At 43.5% G+C, this 20,807-nt stretch overlaps 1 protein-coding gene across 2 annotated transcripts in view; it reads right to left on the bottom strand.

Moving 5' to 3' along the window:
* GOLIM4 (golgi integral membrane protein 4) overlaps nucleotides 1-20,425 on the bottom strand; it is a 113,743-nt gene extending 93,318 nt beyond the window's left edge. For both annotated transcript variants that reach the window (XM_088452370.1, XM_088452369.1), the window contains exon 1: nucleotides 19,891-20,425. In XM_088452370.1, coding sequence (XP_088308496.1) covers nucleotides 19,891-20,077 — 187 coding nt within the window. In that variant the 5' untranslated portion in view covers nucleotides 20,078-20,425. The remainder of the gene's footprint in view (nucleotides 1-19,890) is intronic.
* Nucleotides 20,426-20,807: the final 382 nt, after the last annotated feature.

A 20,807-nucleotide genomic window follows, 5' to 3' on the forward strand; every position in this document is an offset into this window, starting at 1 on the left:
CCTTCCTTGTGCTATGGGATGAATTTCATTGATCTTCACAGATGAACTGCTTACATATTTAATAAAGATTTGTTTTTTTAATCCTTGATTAACCATAATAGAACGTAAGCTGGGTACTCAATAGCCGTGTACCCAGCGAGATATTGCCAGCGACGGGACCCGGCAAGTGCATACACACTTGGAGATGCCAATGGGGGAGGGAAGGGACGTGTCATGCTGCATTCTGCAGCATAACATCATTAATGACATCCCCCATCTGCCCTGCCGTAGGGCCAACGGACGGTGACGCTAACAACCCGCAGGAGCGCGCATATCATGGGTACACAATAGACGATGTACCCGATATGTTGCTCCGATCCGCAGGATTGGATGACATATCGTCTAGTGTGTACTCACCTTTGCACCTGTATGGTTGTAAAAGACTAGGAGTTATGTAGTTAATCATGACAAGAAGTAATAAGGAGAACCATAAAGACAAACTGAGATGGTCAAACTTCTTTAAGGTTCACACCTTGGTAGGGTGAAAAAGTCTCCCTAGCTAGAGCACCATTCACCAGAGCCTCTTGAGCTGGTACGTGCAGCCATTTTTCTGAAGGTCCCATTACTTTTTTCCTCCAGTGCATGTATATTATAGGTTTTCATTTGTTGTACAAAGATTACTTTCCTGATGGCTATCGTTGCAGTAAAGAACCAGTCAATTTTTTTCGCAAAATTACACTATAATTACAAGCCTGGGGCAATCTCTTACATAATATGTTTTCCTTATGGAATATTCTTTACTGGCCCATGGCTTGGTACATCAACATGATCACAATGAACATCAAATCAAGTCTTTAAAAAAATAAAAATGTATACTGAATAAAATATAGGATTTAACCCTTTGTACCATGAATTAGCAGCTATACTGGTTCTACTGTTGGAGACAAATATATGAACTAGTGTTCACTCTAGGTCCAGCAACAGGCAGGGCACCGGACCTAGGGCACTTCTGCGTGCGCCGAAAACGTGCGCACACCCGAATAGGGGGCATGGTCAAAGAAAAGGGGGCGTGTCTTTATGACGCATCCCCTTTTCGTAACTCCTGGGGGCGTGCCCGGCACTGACTGACATGCCGGCCAGCCCCCAAGCGCTGCGGTCAGAGTGAACGGAATGGATGCTGGGCGCATGCGCCCAGCTTCCATTCACCGGCGGTGACCGCTGCGTCGCTGTTTTCACCACCCGCGGGACACTGTGACCCGCGGGTGGAGAAAGAACCCGTAGGCTGTCTCAGCGGGGCGCCGCGCTGGATGGCAGGGTGCTTTCTGCCCTTCAGAAATAGGGCAGGGCACGGTGCCCCGCTAAAACAGCCTAGCGGGAATGCTAATGAACTGTGTGGAGTTTGTATATTCTCCCTATGCTTGCATGGGTTTCCTCCGGGTAGTCCGGTTTCCTCCCACACTCCAAAAATATACTGGTAGGTTAATTGGCCCCCAACAAAAAAATAAACAAACAAACACAGACTCCAGCCATTAAGAATCAGCAGTGTTTTAATTACCGACTCTAAAGTTTTCTAAACTTGTAATGGGTGCGGATTATTGCATCAGTTTGTTTAACTTTAGTAAACGTCATTGTGTTCTAATGTAATTGCAATGTGTATATATATATATGCAGGTCAAATGACACAAAGCTTAAAAAAATAAATAAAAATAATACAACATATAAATCATTTAATATGTCACTGTACATACATCTAAAGCTGGGTACCCACTATACCATGTATTGTATGATATGTTTCAACGCAAATAAGAATAATATATATATATATATATATATATATAGTATGTACGCCCGATCAGTCGTTCATCGCATCGTCCCATTTGCTGTCCTGCGCGTCAGACGGGAATATACAATGAACGGCGTAGTGCTGTTACATTCAGCATGTAATAATAATACATTGCTCCGTCATATGCCGGATTGTGCAGGTGTATGGCACGCGCAAAGTATCGTTACATCGCATCGCCAGTGGGTCGCACCATCGGATGTTGTGTACCCAGCTTAACTTTTTAAATGATCAAATGCTGATAAGCAGGCACAAAATATTGGCCTCCCGAGAGAAGACTGTCACATACATGGAAGTACTGCTCTTTAGAGAACCATCCAGGGCACATATTGGATGAGACAAGACCTCACTCCTAGGGGTACACCTTCACTCAGTATGCAATGCTTCTGTTTGTTGCAGGTTTATATAAATATTTTCCAATTGTAGTCAATCCTCTACGCTGCCATTTTGTGCCAATATTTTTAAAAAGATGTGTACAGCTACTTAGTATTATTATTTTTATTTTATTACGGTCTATGATGTATAAAATTATTATAATAGTTGCCTTTGTGTAAAGGATGTAAAATCAATGCTCCAATTGTTCAGTCTAATTTTAAAACATTAAAGAAAAACTTCATGGTGAGAAAATCTCTAACTTCAGTCACTCTGTCCCTGCAGCCTCACGCCTCACCTAACTACGCAGCCGCCGCCATCCCATCTTTACTGCCTGCTCCCATCTTTTAGCATCCTGTCAAACTTCACAGACAGACAGAGTGGGAGCACCCACATAAGTAGCAACACTCTTGGGGGTAGAGATGGCCATCCACCATTGTGGCTAACATTATGGTCTGTGTATGCACGGGAGTGGACCATTGATGGTTTTCCACCAATGGTCAGACACCATCCATTGGTAAAACAGTCAATGGATGACCCTACTTGAAGGACATGTCAACAATAGCAGCCACGTACATTACCGCCCCTCTTCATACATCTCATATACATTGGTCACCCCACCTGCAAAAACCATACACTGCTCAGATACAAACCACCCCTTCCTAATGACACCCATGCATTGCACAGAGATTCCTACCCAGCATTAGCCATATGTTACAAAGGAAACCACCTCAGTGTCAGCCATACATTGTACAGAGACTCCCTTAGCATTGGCTATACATTACACAATAGGGTCATACCATGTGTCAAGTGGACCAGTTTTGAAGATCGTCCCCTCCTCCTGATTGTGCTCTGCAGAGTCGGTGACTATTATACCTGCCCCCCATTTTGAATGCCATAGTTTTGCAATTATTGCATATTGTGAATAAAGTTTTCGTAAAGTTAGTCTGACATATATGCCAACCTTTGTGTAACATTTTACCAAAATTGGATATGGTCAGGTGGGGTAACCCTGGGTCCACTTGACATGGAATGACCCAATACAACCACCCCACACCCAATATGACACGGAGACATCCTTTCCAGGTAGACATCCTTTGGCACCTCTCCACCCTGGCACCAATCATGCATTGCACAGACATGCATGATCTCCCATGCTGACCATACACTGTATAGAGATCACCCACAGTGCCAACCATATGTTAGATGGACTCCCTCCAGCGCCAGTCTATATAATACACAGCGATTCCACAGCCATAGGTTACCCCAGTGCCAGACATACATAGAAATATATCTTTCAGTATCAGCACAATATTATCCATACATTCACCTTTACCTGATCCCTTCTCTTATTTCCAGTACTATTACACTTCTTAACTTGCTCTTGGTGCCTCCACATTACAAATGTGCTCTTGTGTGATTATGGTGGGGTCAAAGCAGTCTTTGTAATGCAGAGGTTCCCTAGCACTGAATGACCCCAGAGCCTCCACACAGCACATAAGTGGCAGATTATGCGCCACAGTCAAGATTCCACAGTCTATGGTAACACTGGCAACAGCATGCAAACATTTGGACAACATGCTATAGAGGGATTGTTTGTAATAGGGTGAGAGTCTAGAATATGTGAGAGTTCTCACACAGTTTTTAAACTCGGCCAGTGTAATAGAGGCACAGAACATGCAAACCCGCATGTTTTTCAGACTAAAAAAACTCACAATTTAAACTCTCATCCAGAGGTTTTCCCATTTTGAAGATAAAACTCGACGAATGTAATCGTGTGAGAGGTTACTGCTAAACTCTCACATTTTCTAAACTCTCACCCTATTACATTTGTCTCCAAGAGCGTGTTTAGCCCAGCAATCTGTGGAACCGATGCATCATACATTCTCTCCTTACAGGTATATCTGCTTGAGCAACCTGGTGTTAGATCAGCATAATTTTCTAGCAAGTGAAGCACATCCAACGTTTTACATGCAGTTGATATCCGGCACTCGATTAGGATTTGCTTAAAAGGAGTATACTATTAAGTTCTACCTTGCAAAGGTATTCAATAGTACTTGGACTCATTTACACAAGGAAGTTGTTTTTACTTGTGTTGCATTCCTCAGCTTAACATAGGTATAGGGAAGTCATAGGTTAGTAAGAAGCACTTGGATCACTGATCAGTATAGCAACATACATAATTTACATCAGGGGTGGGGAACCTTGTTTCTGCCGAGGGTCATTTTGATATATAGAACATTATTTGCGGGCACGGTGCAGGCCACACCCCTCCGTGTGACACTACATGGAGCGGGGCCACAATTGCCGGTGATTACAGCAATGCCCGGAGCATTCAGCTGTATGGGCAGCGGTGTGACTGTCTGAAGCATCCTAAGTGGCACTGTTGCATAGATACTGGCTGCAGGGTGCCATTCCAAACACCCTGCTAGCCAGATGAGGCTAGCAGAAAAAAGCTCAGAGGGCCAGACCAAATGATTCTGTGGGCCTTATACGGCCCCTGGGTCTGAGGTTCCCCATCCCTGATTTACATGAACAGAACTGTGAAAACTGAACACCAATCAAAACTGCAATTTCACATTCAAAAAGTTTTTATTGTGGCACATGCACAGAGTACCACTGCTGCTCATGACATATAGAGGTTTTACTATTGGGTCATTTCTTGTCAAGTGGACCAGGGGTCCCCACCTGACCATCTCCAATTTTGATATGAAGGTTGGCATATATGTCAGACTAACTTTGGGAAAATGTTAGTTCTCAATACACAATAGTAGCAACACTATGACCCTCAAAGTGGGGGCGGGTGCAACTGTCACGACTGCAGTGCACAAATAGCAGGTGGGGACGATCTACAAAATTGGTCCACTTTTAATATTTCAGAAAATGAAAAAGCATACAGCATGTCATTGTTTTCTACATTAACATTTAGCATCATGTGACTAAACTCATTTATTTATATATAAAAAAAATCCAATTATCAAAATCCTACCTATTATTATTTCATCTACATGAACTTTTAAGTAGTTTTCCTACTTCATTTATACACGCCTGAGAGCCCTACAAATTAATTAGTTATATAATTAAACTTTAATGAGCACTAATCCCTACATTGCGAACAGAGGTCAGGTGACAAGTGCAAAGCATAAAAGGGAAACTTAATGAAATGTCATCCATGTATATTTACTAAATATCCATAATTTTACCAGAAATCAACAAAACTAGAGGGTGAAAAAAACGGAAAGATATTCTGTAAATGAAGCGGGGGATCAGAAATTTGCAATTTAATTATAAACGTGGATTTGTGTACACCTGTCTTTACTGTCCGAACTTTTGGATAAGGGTTTTTCCCGTAATTGAGGACTCTGCCCAAACTATAAAAAAATTGCATTGAAACGTTGCCACTGGCTCACTAAATAATTTAGCAGGGGACTGGGCAAAGAGGTGGTTGACGATGTCTGTCTGTATGATAAGGTTACTGAAAAGTAGCAATTATACACCTTTTTTTTTTTTTTGTGACGGACTTTGTGGATAATAGTATTTTGAATAAATGAGCCTATATACAAACATGGATTGTCTCATGATTTTCACATAAGTTTAATACTGAGCAGTGCTTCTCTCACACAAAAAGAAAAAAAAAAAAGCATATCAACTGAGTACATTCAATTCTTGACAGGAAACCCATAGATCAGTGGTTCTCAAACTTTTTTTGAATCATGGCACCCCTAAGCCAAAAGTTTGTTATTGAGAAATTCAGAAAAAAAATGTAGTAGTGAAGTAGTACATTGTGCTGACCTGTCATCCTTAGGTTTAGTTATATAGTGGTGGACAGATTTGTGCTTCTGTTTGTGCACATATTTACATTACATTGACCATAAAGAATTGGATTTGGTGCTGGACCACCAACCTGAAGCACCCCTACAAGTATTCCGAGGCACCCTAGTGTGCCGCTGCGCACAGTTTAGTAACCACTGCCCTAAGGAATTTGCTACACACAAGAGATGTAAAGCATGAACTCCCTTTATATGACCGTCACAACAAGACCCACCTGGGCATGTGTGCGCGATAGATAGGTTTAATCAAAACAAAACCCTATCTATCTAAAATAACAAAAAAAATACTAAAGTCTCCCAAAAATTTATAATGTATAATATATATATATATATACACATATACACACACACACACGTATACACATACATGCATACATACATACATGTTGAGTCTCCCATATCCAAAATGCTTGGGACCAGGGGTATTTTGGAAAACGGAATATTCCGTGTTTTGGAATATTTGCATATAATAATGAAATATATTGGGAATGGGACCCAAATATACACACAGAATGGATTTATGTGTTATATACACCTTATACACACAGCCTGCAGGTCATTTTATACAATATTTTCAATAATTTTGTGGCTCAAGCAAAGTATGTGCACAGAAATGAAATTCATTTATGTTTCATATACACCTTATACACACAGCCTGAAGGTAATTTTATACAATATTTTTAATAATTTGTGCCTTAGACAAAGTTTGTGTACATTGAACCATCAAAAATCAAAGGTTTCATTATCTCAGTCATGCCAAAATAAATCCGTATTTCGGAATATTCCGTATTTCGGAATATTTGGATATGGGAGACTCAACCTGTATATATATATATCTATATATATATCTACATCCTACACTCACTACTAAACATAACATCCTGCCACCATAAAGCTTTAATTTAAGAGTTCACAATCCTAGAAAATCTGCAGTTCCTTACGGATTAAAATTTGGAATCACAAAAGCAAACAATTCCCTGCATAAGCGCTGCATAATAAAACCATGTATGACACGTAGATTCATTAAGACAGAACATTATTTTTTTAATAAAATATATGACAAAAAGACAATAAATCGAAATTGATAGACATTAAGTGGGCATAAACAAATATAAATGCAAAACAGTTTGTTAAAAAAAATTCAAAATATACAAAACACAGAAATAATTACACTCAAGTACTTTTTAAGTGATCTGCCATCTGAGGGAAGACTAGTTATTAAGTAGCAGACTGACATTTCTAAAAACTTGCTTTAAATGTCTTTAAAATCTTGATCTTACTTGTTTTTACAACTAATCTTTATGCATTGATACAAGGATAGTTCTGGAAATGGGTTCCACAAATGTATTAACACTTTCTTTGGAAAAACTAGAAGATATATAGGGGTATTCAATATGGGTGCGATAACATCGTTTTTTGCGTTAATATCACTGGTTTTGGTTTTACAACGTATTCAATTTCAAAGACTTACCGCAGTTTTGAAAAGTCTTTGATAAAAAACGGTGATAACTTTTCACTATTGAATAGGTGTCGAAAAAAAGTGCAGAATTGGGGTTTAGGGGTGCAGGCTTAAAAAAAAAAAAGCCTGCACCCCTGAGAATGACATTTAAAAAAAGAACTGTGTAAATAAAAGTTTTTAAAAAAAAAATAGGGACACCCCAAAAAATTGATTTAAAAAAATTGGGGTGCAAAAAAAAAAAAAAAAAAAGGGAAAAAATTGTTAAACAATAGGGAAATAGGTTCAGGGCTATTCTGCAAGTATGCGGCAGATGTTTTCTAGAATAGAATTATAGCGGCAGGTGCACAAATGCAGAATTTTTAAAAACTGACTTTAGGGACTTAAAAATATGCTAGTACCCATTTTCATGTACCCCAAATTTGATGGGACCACTTAAAAAAAACGAAAAAAATAACCTAAGTGCTCTTCTGCATCACTTCTTCAATGTCGGAAAAAAAAACACCTGCTGCGGCTATTTAAATCCCCGACTTTCAATTAAAGGCTAAAACAGGGGTACCCATAGTGATCCCCCATGTTTTTACTACTTTAGGGGGGTCATACAATTTTTTTTAAGGAAAATTTCGTAACTTTACGCAAATCCAACTTCGGAGTTTCCCGTTTTCGTTAATTTTATATTGAATACGGGGATAAGCGGGAGCGCGCACCATACTTTAAAGCAGAAAAAAAACTCCGATACGAAACGTTAACTTCGACAGTGAAGTTAACGTTTCATATTGAATACCCCTCATAGAGGGGTATTCAATATGGGAGCGAAAAGTCCATGCTGGACTTTTCGTTCCACATCGGAGATTTTTCAGGGATAAAGTATCGGGCGCGCGCCCCCTTTATCCCCGTATTCAATATAAATTCAACGAAAACGGGACCTGGTGAAGTGGGATTTGCGATAAACTACAACATTTTCCTGGAAAAAAATTGTAGGACCCCCCTAAAGTTGTAAAAACATGGGGGATCACTATGGGTACCCCCGTTTTAGCCTGCAAATGAAAGTCTGGGATTTAAATAGCCGCAGCAGGTGTTTTTTTCCCGACATTGAAGAAGTGTTGCAGAAGAGCACTTAGGTTATTTTTTTCATTTTTTTAAGTGGTCCCATCAAATTTGGGGTACATGAAAATGGGTACAAGCATATTTTTATGTCCCTAAAGTAAGTTTTTAAAAATTCTGCAACTATGCACCTGCCGCTAATAGCCTATTCTAGAATACACCTGCCGCATACTTGCAGAATAGCCCTGAACCTATTTCCCTATTTTTAAACACTTTTTTCCCATTTTTTTTTTCACCCCAATTTTGTAAATAAATTTTTTGAGATGTCCCTATTATTTTATTTTTTTTTTTTTTACACAGTTATTTTTAAAATGTCATTCCCAGGGGTGCAGGCTATTTTTTTTTAAGCCTGCACCATTAAACCCCAATTCTGCACTTTTTTTCGCTACCTATTCAGTGGTGAAAAGTTATCCCCGTTTTTTGTCAAAGACTTTTCGAACCTGCGAAAAGTCTTTGAAATTGAATACAGTGTAAAACTAAAACCTGCGATAATGACGTCATAGGTGCGATATTAACGCAAAAACTGAGTTTTCGCTCCATATTGAATTCCCCTAATAGAGTATTAAATCAAGGAAACATACGATTTGTTTTCACATATACATACATATGAAAATATGACATATGGTAAGAACTTGCTCTTGTTATCTCTATTTCTACTAAGTCCATAGAGTTCCACAGGATACCTTGGGGGTATAGGCGATGGCGGCAGTCATCAGGCACCTCAGAGTTAAAATTTACATCCTCCCAGGATGCACTGGGTCCCCCTCCTATACCCCACCCCCGTGCCAAGGCAAATCAGTTATGTACCAAGCCATAGGCCAAAGGCGGCGAAGAAAGAAAAAGAAGAAAGTTCTGGAACACACAAGAATCACATTCTCACCAGAAGGAGACGGAAAAATCGGTGACCAGAGCAAAGCCCATCTGAAGTACAGGTGCGACAGGGCGGAAGTCCTGTGGAACCCTATGGACTTCGTAGAAATAGAGATAACAAGGGTAAGTTCCTACTATATCTCATATTTTCTACTTCAGGGTCCATAGGGTATCCACAGGATACCTTGGGGATGTCCCAAAGTAGTATCCTTTAAGGGTGGGGACGCTCCTGTGCCGAAAGGAGAATCCGCCGCCCGAAGGAAGCATCCTGAGAGGCGAAGGTGTCAAATGCATAATACCTCACAAAAGTATGGACAGAAGACCATGTGGCAGCCTTGCAAAGCTGAACAGCAGAGGCACCACGTCGAGCTGCCCACGAAGGACCCACAGACCTAGTGGAATGAGCATATAAGGAGGATGGAACAGGAAGGCCTTCATGAATATAAGCCTCAGAAATTGCCATGCGAATCCATCCTGCCAAAGCTTGCTTAGTGACAGACCAACCCTTCTTACGGAAGCCATAGAGGACAAACAAGGAGTCCGACTTTCTAAAGGAATTGGTACGGTCAACATAAATCCTTAGAGCCCGTACCACATCCATGGTGGCCTCACCAACCGAGAGGTCTGGAGAATTAAAGGCCGGCACTATGATTTCCTCGTTAATGTGAAAACTAGATACCATCTTCGGGAGAAAACTAGGGCAAGTGCGAAGCACCGCCCTGTCTCCATGAATAATGAGAAAGGGAGGCCGACACGAGAGAGCCCCCAATTCTGAGACCCTTCTGGCCGAAGAAATGGCCAGAAGAAAAATAGTCTTAGCTGTAAGCCATTTCAAATCCAATGAGCCCAGTGGTTCAAATGGCGGTCCTTGGAGAGCCCTCAGGACCACAGCCAGATCCCAAGGAGCCACTGGTGGAACAAAGGGAGGCTGAATATGAAGTATACCTTGCATAAAGGTGCGGACAGCAGGAAGAGTAGCAATCCTACGCTGAATCCACACTGACAGGGCAGAAACCTGCATGTTCAGAGAAGCAAGGCGAAGACAGTGATCTAAGCCCGCCTGTAGGAAAGCCAACACCCTGGATATCCGGAACACCTGAGGATCATAACCTCTAGGGCGACACCATTCAAAGAAAGTATGCCATACTCGATGGTAAATTCTTGCAGACGCAGGCTTCCGAGCTCTAAGCATGGTGCTAACTACAGAGCTGCAAAAACCCCTGGACTTTAAGAGGGCTGTCTTAATAGCCGCGCCATCAAAGACAGACGACTCAGGTCTGGGTAATGACAAGGACCCTGTGACTACAGGTCTGGACGTAGAGGCAACAGCATCGAAGTGTCTACGGAGAGACTCCGAAGATCTGAGTACCAGTGACGTCTGGGCCACGCCGGACCTATCAACAGGAGAGTGCCGCCTTCTTGCTTGAAATTTATAACCACTGGAGGAAGAAGAGAGAACGGAGGGAAGAGGTACGCAAACTGGAAGGTCCACCGGTCCGACAGAGCGTCCACCAGAAGAGCCTCCGTATCTCTTGTTCTTGACCCGTACACAGGCAGCTAGTTGTTGTGTCGGGAGGCCATGAGATCTTTCTCTGGAAGGTCCCACTTGTCCACCAGGAGTTGAAACACCTCCTGGTGAGGAGATCATTCTCCTGGATGCACGTCTTGACGGCTGAGAAAGTCTGCTTCCCAGTTGAGGACTCCAGGGATGACCACTGCCGAGATGGCAGAGAGATTGCCCTCCGCCCAAGTCAGGATGCGGGACACCTCTGTCAACACCGTCCAACTTCGGGGTCCTCCTTGGCGATTAATGCAAGCCACCGTGGTGACATTGTACGACTGCACCTGCATGGGTTTTCCGTGGAGAACATGTTTTGCTTGCTGGATAGCTTTGAATACTGCACAAAGTTCCAAGATGTTTATTGGAAGTGCAGATTCTGTCGGGGTCCACCTGCCCTGGAACAAGTGTGGACCCATCACTGCTCCCCAGCCTCGGAGAAGGACCCAGTTTGGCACCCAAAAGGGATGTCCCCTGTTCAGGTGAGTCGGCCGCAACCACCAGGCCAGAGACAGACGTACCTCTGGAGAAAGCACCATGGTCTGCGTCTTTATCCAATGGGGCAACACATTCCATCTGGAGAGGATCAACTGCTGCAGAGGTCTGGAGTGAAACTGGGCATATTCCACCATGTCGAACAGTGACCATGGAGCCCAGTAACCTCATCGCTGAGTGAATAGACACTCGGCGTCTCTGAAGGCAACTGCGTACCCTTGCCTGTAATGCAGAGATCTTTTCCTCCGTCACAAAGATCCCCTGTTGTTGAGAGTCCAACAGGGCCCTGAGATGGAGCATCCTCTGCGAGGGAACCAGGGTGAATTTCTTCCAGTTTATTAACCAGCCGTGATTCTGCAACACAGAGATTGTCAGTTGCAGATGGAGCTGTAGGACCTCTGGAGACCCTGCTAAAAACAGAAGGTCATCCAGATAAGGCAACAAGCGGAACCCCTGCAATCACAGGTGGGCTGCCATTACCGCCATGACTTTGGTAAAGACTCGGGACGCTGTTGCGAGACCAAAGGGCAGTGCCTGGAACTGAAAATGTTGGTCGAGTACTGCAAACCTGAGAAATCGCTGGTGTGTTGAGATAATGGGGACATGCAGGTAGGCGTCCTGAATGTCCAACGACACCATGAAATCCCCAGGCTCCATCGCCAGAATAATGGTACGCAGGGTCTCCATCCTGAACCGAGGAACTCTCAAGGACTTGTTGAGGGATTTGAGGTTGAGGATGGGTCGGTAAGACCCATTGGGTTTCTGTACCAGAAACAGATTGGAATAGAAACCCATGCCCCTCTGGGAGAATGGAACAGGCACTATAACTCCAGCCTGGAGCATAGAGTGCAACACTTTCTGTAGTTCCAGGGCTTTGTTCTGATCTGACGGAAGGCCTGTGGTGAAAAACCTGCTGGGGGGCCTGCGCCGGAAGGAGTGGGCATACCCCCGAGAGACCACCTCGTGAACCCAAGGGTCCTTGGTAGTCAGGTATCAGCACTGGGCGAAGCGAAGCAGGCGGCCTCCCACTCTGGGATCCCCCAAAGGGAGGCCCATCCAGTCAGGCAGAAGGCTTATCGTCCGACTTGGGGGCAGGACGTCTTGTACTCCAAGCCTGTTTCTTTGGCTTGGCAGACTTCTTGATCCCTGTCTGTCTCGGAAAGGACTGCACTTTGGACATACCCTGGGCCCTATAGGGCCAAAAAGACGAAGTACCAGACCCTGATGGGACTGTAGCCGATGGCAGACACGCAGACTTAGCTGCTGCCAGAGTGGCCACAATTTTGTCCAGACCAGGGCCAAACAAGACCTGTCCATTAAAAGGCAAGCATTCCAGTCCCTTTTGGAATCTGCGTCCGCCTTCCAAGAGCGCAACCATAGGGTGCGGCGAGCGGCCACTGCTGCCGAGGAGATTCTGGAAGTGAGACCTATATCCAAGGCTGGAAAAGAAATAGGGAGAGCGCTGGACAATGATGTTATATTTTTATCACTTAGAAGGTAAAATAACATACATACAATAAATATACATATAAAGTCTGCAAATATAGTATATGACACAATAATAAATAAAAATAATTATAATTAATATGTATAAAAAATGAAACATATAAAAATCCTAAGTAAAGGATCAGACCAGACGGTTAATAAATAATAAATGGGAGCTCCTGGTAGGTCAAATAGATTATTAGTATAGTAGTATAAACATAACACAGCGGTTGTTAGTGCATGCAAAGTCGTGAGATGAAAATGTCTCGTATATTAGTACATCCACAAATAGTGGGAAAAAGTTAGAAATGACCACTGTGGATCATAGTAAGCAAATAAATCCCGCACATGCAGTCACCCAGCAGGAAAAGGTTGATTAAGATAAATCCGTAGGCTTAATGGAACCTGCAGAAACAGCCTGCACATAAGTATATAGCAGTCAATGGGCGCTTCTCTAATAACCTCACAGTGTCACCAGTAGACGGTCCCGCTGAATACCGGCGTCCCGGTTAGTCAGAACTAAAATGGATACCTGTATAAGCGGTGTTCAACGTGGTGCTCTCCCGCTTAATGGCGGAGAGCTGCGCGTGGAGGTGAAGGTCCCCAGGCGGGATTAGTGGTGCTGGGTAGTGCAAGTGCAGGCTGAGGTGCGGGTGTCCACCACGTGTGGATCTCAGCGGCTGGGTATACACAGCCGCGTCTTCGCGCTGACAAGGTGGAGCAGGCTCGCTGTGAAGGAATGGAAGCATGACCAATCGGAAGCTCTCTCAGTCCGGAATCCTGAACTTGTCACCTGACGCGTTTCTCAGCCAATTAGAAAGGCCGTTTCATCAGAGGTAGCTAGCTGGTCCGAATGACCGGTATTTAAACAAGTTTGAAGCAATTTAATTAGTAACACTTGAGATAGTATAAATTAGTAACCAAAGACCAAACTGGTTATTTATGGTTTTATACAAATAAAAACTAACAACCATTGATCATAAAATATGTCATATATTAGAACAAGAATTGGACACTTGTACAACAGGAAATCTAAGATATATAAACGCATATTACACAGTAATATATTACTAATAAACAACTCCATATTGATAATCTCAGAACTAGCCACTAGTAACGTGACTTCTTTGATGATAAACCAAATAAAATTAAAACAAAATCATAAAATTAAAAAATTATCATTACCAATATAAAATAAAAAATAATAATAATTAATAATAATAATATACATGCATATACACACATATATATATATATATATAAACATATATATGTATATAAACATATATACATATATATATATATATATATATATATATATACACACATACACACACACACACACACACACACACACACACACATATAAGCAGATGAATCAAACAATCCCTTACAGCAAGGGGATCTATGGGAGTGTAATAATCACTCTACTGACCGACTGGGAACGCTAATGTGTGCATTCTGATCAATCTAAATAAAAATGTACATAAGCATACATACACACACACACACACACACACACACACACACATATGTGTTCCCTCTAGCTCCGGCGGGAGGCAGGGCGCCGGAGCTAGAGAGGGCATGCCCGCGCGACCGAGAAGGGGGCATGGTCATCGGAAAAGGGGGCGTGTCTATAGGACGCGTCCCCTTTTCATCACTCTTGGGGGCGTGCCCGGCACTTACGGACACGCCGGGCAGCCCCCAAGCCCTGCAGACAGGGAGAATAGATGCCGGGCGCATGTTTCTCCACCCGCGGGACACTGCGTCCCGCGGGGGAGAACGGCTCCCGCAGGCTGTGTGGGCAGGGCGCTTTTTGCCCTCCTCCTGGAGGGCAGTGTGCTTTTTGCCCTCCAGAAGGAGGGCAGGGCGCCGCGCCCCGCTAAAACAGCCTAGCGGGAACACTATATATATATATATACACACACACACATATGTGTACACACACCTAATGTGCACATCTAGATGCACATAACATATATATTCTGTATGTAGAGCCATATACAGGAAAAATCCAAGGACAACAAAACAGAACCCCTAATGGTCGACATATAATAAAACTCCAAAAGACTGCTCAACTGACATAAATCGAGGGGAAATAGGTCTATGGCTTTTTAACAGAGAATTGAACCAGAGGACAACATAACCTCAAGAATAAGACTGAATAACAGAAACACAAAATCACCTAATGAAAAGAAAGGACCAATGTGGACCCATAGTGTCACAAACTATTCAAGGGAAAGTGTTATTAAATTAAAACCATGCGCTATTTACAGATGATTAAGCTCTACTGTGTCATTCAGCCCAAAAGGGATTAAAGTATCCAACTGGAAGATCCAGAAGGCTTCTCTTCTACACAGTCTCTGAAAACGATCCCCTCTGGAAGTCGAGGGGATCTGTTCAAGAGCTGTAATAGAAAGTCCATCTAAATTCCCCTGTTGGAAATAGGTTACATGTCTAGACAAGCTATGATTCTTGATGCCATTCGTTATATTACGCCTATGTTCCGTAAATCTAATATGTAGGGGGCGAGTAGTCCTCCCTACATATTGTAGACCACATTTACATTGGATAACATAGATGATATAAGTTGATTTACAGTTCAAAAAACTAGTAATACTGAACTGTCTCTTATTCTGAAAAGAAGTTACATCAGTCGTTTTGTTGTTAGAGAACTTACATGTGAGGCATCTGGAACCACCACATTTGAAATAACCTAGGGGTTTGGGAGGAAACCATGCAAACGTGCTGGTGGCTTGATCTTTTATTTTCCTCCTAAAAAGACTAGGGGCCAAATGATGTTTCAAATTGGATGCCTTTCTAAAGACTATATGCTGTTGGTTATCTAGGACCAAGCTCAAAACCCTATCTGCTTTCAATAGTGAAAGATTTTTAGAAAATTTTATTAATGGCATAAGCCGCCGTATTATACTGCATAATGAATGTTATCCGTTTATTTTTCTGTGTATAATCATTCGTATACGGAGGACATTTTGTTCGTGTTTTAAGTAAACTGGTTCTATTTGAGTAACTTCCTCCAGTACTTTGTCTAACAATGCACAAGGATACTGATAGGGAAAGAAGGAAAAGAAATATCCATAGTGGTGCACTAAACAAATAATACATAAAACATAACTTTTACTCTATTTACTCTATATAGGACTGTGTATCGGCGGGAACCCTCCGCGGGACCCCGATGCTTACCTGATCCCCCTTAAATCCAGTCACAGTCCGGATAATCTGGGGTCACCGCTAGCTGTGACCCCAGACACCCACCAGCATCCCCGGATCAGTATCGGCGTTCTGGTCCGGCAGGGGGGGAGGAGCGACAGCATAGACGTCAGTACTGACTGTCTGTGCTGTACAGCTCTTGTTGCAGCAACGCTGTTTAAAGAACTTCAGGGGCTGTTAACAGCCCCCCTCTGAAAATGGTGACCCGACTCCGAGCCGTGCACCTACGAAACTGATTTGCCTTGGCTCGGAGGCGGGGTATAGGAGGGGGACCCAGTGTATCCTGGGAGGCTGAAAACTTTAACTCTGAGGTGCCCGATGACTGCCGCCATCGCCTATACCCCCAAGGTATTCTGTGGATACCCTATGGATCCTGAAGTATAAAACTAATTATGTTACATTGATTCTTTGGGGAGATCCATTAACTCTATAGATTTCTTATGGCGGAATCGGTATGAAATACCAACAGCTGAATAGCTGCCGGTTCTCATATTGACGCCGGAAGCCTGATGAAGACATATCCCGACAGGGGCACGTAAGTACCCTATGCCTAACCCCCTCCCCCTATCCCTCCCTTAGTGGTGCCTAACCCAACCCCTAAGGTGGTGCCCAACCCCCCCTTGCAGCATCCTAAACCTCTCTCTCTCCGGGCGGGGCCTAACCCTAACCTCCCCCCCAGGGGTGCCTAACGGTCCTGGGGGGTGTCTAACCCCAAGTCCCCCCAGAGATACCTAAACCTAACCCTCCCCCGGCGCTAAGAGCTAACTATCCCCGCTTACCTTCGTTCTGGATGCCGGCGGTTGGGATTTCATCTTCGGTTAAAGATAGGCGTCGGGACTTCAATCTTCAGTCCCGGGTCAGCCTTCCACTGTCGGGATTCCGATGGCCGGCATTCCGGGCGATGGTAATGTAGCTACATCCCCTTATGGGCCCTGTATATGCTGTTGACGCATTATCTGATCTGACTAGTTCCAGAAAAGTGGTTTAAGTTACAAATTAATACTGAGGTTTCTACCAAATGGAAATTTTGCAAAGCTTCTAGATCTGTGTGGTTCTCATCTATAAAATAAAAGGGTTGACTGCCCTTCTGTCACATCTCAGATTTTAGGATAAATCATGACCACCCATATTAGGTTATAGTCGTGAAAATGACCTTAGAGGCAAATGTAAGGATTCACCTGCATCCTTACATTAGACTTGTAGGGGTCAAGTTCAATTACTTGCAAGCTACATACTGTACTAACGTTACCTCCAGACTTGCAGATTTTTGTACACAACCCCATAAGGCTGCATAATAAAAATCCACAAATCTGGGGTGAGATCGGGCCATGAGGGAGGAGAGTTCAGCTGCCATTGCAACGGCAACTCACAATCTGCCATTGATGGTACAGCCATCGATGGTCATCACTACAGTATACTGTAAAAAAAATTGCTATTTTTATGGTATACTGTGTTTAAAGAAAATATATATTTTTTTTTTCTAAAATCGTGTTGGATGAGTTTTAAATCGATCTTCTTGACCTAATTCAATCATCAAAAAAACCCTGACAATTTCTGAGAAGTTTTTAGAAAAAATATTGGCCAGTTAAGTGGTTATATAGTCCTTTTAGCAAGAATTTCAAAGTTCATACAAAGCCACTAATACTCACAGGCGCACACAGCCCATGTGGGAAAAGTCACAATTACCAGACTTCCATTCCAGGCATATGTTACTTACAGCATGCTGCAATATATCATTGACATTCCATCACTAACTTTATAGAGGTTGTCCACTACAAAATCCACAATGCCCAGTCAGTCTGGGGCATGACATTCTGGGACTTATAGGGCGATATTCAATTGTTTTAGCGCGCCCGATCTCCCGTATAAAATGACAAGAGATCGCGGGGCGCTAATTGATGCCCATCTTCGTGCTGATTGTCTAAAGTGACAAGAGATCATGGGGCGCTAATTATTGCCTATTTTCGGCGCTGATGGCGCTCCTAGAGGTCAGGTTTATCCGCGTAAAATTCTACCCCCTACCAAAGTGCTGGGAGCGATCGCGAAAAGTTCTGTTTGGGCGCCCAAACAGGTCAGTTTTCACCCAATTCAGCTCCCACCCCCGAGGGGTGCGAGCTGAAATGGCGCACCGGCAGCTGATCACGCCCGACAGGAGCAACAATTGAATAGCTCCTGTTGGGCGCTTAGAGGGGCAAAACAATTGAATTTCGCCCATAGTGCCACAACAGATGGAGTTACATTGCCTAACATTCCTGTAAGTCATCAATAGCAGAAGTGGACATAGAAAATAACAAAGCTGCGGGCTCGATCCAATTAGGTGTGATGGGTGCGATGTGCCGTGACAACAGTGTTAAAATGCCGGCAATGGCCCGGCACATCGCACCTTCACAGCCCGACTCTCCACTGAATTTGCTCGCTGCAAGGTAGCGAGCACTTTCAAGCGAATCCGGGCAGCCGCCAAGCACGGCCACTGACGCGATGACTCGCACACGCAAGTACATCGCACCTAATTGGATCGAGACAGTTCTAAAGGTTTATAATAAATGCAAGGCGATACATTATCCCATACATTAATGCACAAAGAAATGGAAATCCTATTCTTTACAAAGATCAAAAACAGACACTTTGTCACAGTGCAAGTGTCCTGTGCTATCAAGCAGAGTACTTCAAGTTTCCAAAAGCCATTTTCTATTGTAATATATCCAATTATTCCTAGACATCATGTAAACATCCTGTAGTATTGTAATGAACGTGTGATACATTGCAGGATTTTTTTTTAGCATTAGATTCTTTTTTATATATTTTTTTTTTCTGTTATTCATTATTGCATTCACTTTTCAATGTTTATTTCATCATAAATAAGTACAATATGGACACTTCTCTTGAAAGTCTTACATATTATTTTACTATGTCCAAGAATTGTATTTGTGCATTTTGTTTTAATGTATATTGCTACTATTCCATACACAGCAATCCAGGCAACCTAAAGACTCACGTTGTGCACTATTCATTCCTGGCCTGGATACTCTGTTTTCCAGAATATGTACACGTCTGTTAGCCTAAAGGGGGAGGAGGAGCAGCCAGACTCAGGGACAGAAAAGTTTACTTTAGAGGTAGGATCCCAATCTGGCATTCCACTCAGATAAGCAGATATGTGGCCAGATCATCTGCAAACACTCTCCATAGGCCTAGGTAGCCACATACCAGTAATAATCTTATGGTCATAAAAACAACGTATAAACACATCCCCCATTGCTGTGCTGTTACAGCAAGCAGTCCCTTTGGGATAGTTATTCTCATTCTGCAATATTCCATTATATTTTCAGTTCCTATTACTACAATATGTCAAGTTGCACTGGGTTATACATCTCAAACTAAATATTGTACATCCCGCTGATCTGGATTTTTACTGTATCAATTTGAGGGCCCCTTGTCCAGGCCTCAGTATATAGGGGGACACTGTATGTAGGCAGAATGTGTCCACAGGGCAGATGTGCCAGATACATCACTTGGACTAGTGCTCAGGCTCTTTAACGCTTGTTGAATTAAGTGGAGCTGCTTGTCCTGTCTGGCATACTTGGACTTGTAGTTCCACAACAACTCTTACACAGCACCTTCTGGTCTCTGGGCAGAGAGAGACCCCAGCAGCAGCCTAGCTAGGAAGACCTACCTTGTAGCTGTGCAGACATGGACTCCTGGTGCTGCTGGTACTTCACAGCCATTGCCTCGGCTTTCCTCAGCTGGCTCTGCAGCTCGTAGTTCACCATAGCCCCATAGATGAAGGCAACGGTCACGACTAGGAAGGCGAGAGCCTGGAGCAGCCGCTTCTGTCTCCTGGAGCACATACCGTTTCCCATAGTCTCATGGGCTCAGGCTCCTGCTCAGTCAGAGGGGCGCAGAGGCGGGCTCCGGGGGGGCTGCAGGCATCGCGCAGTACTGTGGGCAGTGGGCAGCGGGCACACGGGCTTCTCCCAACTTTACTTCTTCCCAGCACTCCCGGGACTGCGGTGCAGGCAGGGGGCCAGCATGCTAATCCGCCGCCACTCTGTATGTGCTGCTCCTTCCTGTCTGTGCTGCTGCTGCCCGGGCTCACACTCCGTCTATATGGCACCTAAACAAAGGAAGCTGCCTGCTGCCTCCTGCCAACCATCCCCGCAGCGCTGCTAGTGAGGGAGCCGCACAGTATCGGGGCCTCCAGCTCAGCCTCTGACTCTCGCTTTTTTTCTCTTTTTTTTTTTTGACACTGCTTTATTAGGATTTAACAGAACACAACACAGTGCCACTGCCTGTGCTTTCAGGTAGCAGTCACTGGATCGACTCAAGGAGGATAATAATTAAGGAAGAGATGTATCAAGCTTTGGAGAGAGTTTAAGTTGACAGACTGTTGTGTTTGAAAAATGACAGGGCGCATATCCACTATACGATTCGCTCCATGAGCGATATTGTGTAGTTGTCCCCGGCAGTGGTGTGCTCAATGGCCCTCATTCAGAGGCGCTTGCAAGAAGCGAGCGCTTGCTCTGAATGAGGGTGGCCGCTTCTATTTTGAAGTGCGGCCTCCTGGTCGCTAGCTAAGCTGTGGGTTACCAC

This window comes from Taudactylus pleione, unplaced genomic scaffold (genome assembly GCF_031769625.1).
Source record: "Taudactylus pleione unplaced genomic scaffold, aTauple2 ptg000037l, whole genome shotgun sequence".
Classification (NCBI taxonomy): domain Eukaryota; kingdom Metazoa; phylum Chordata; class Amphibia; order Anura; family Myobatrachidae; genus Taudactylus; species Taudactylus pleione.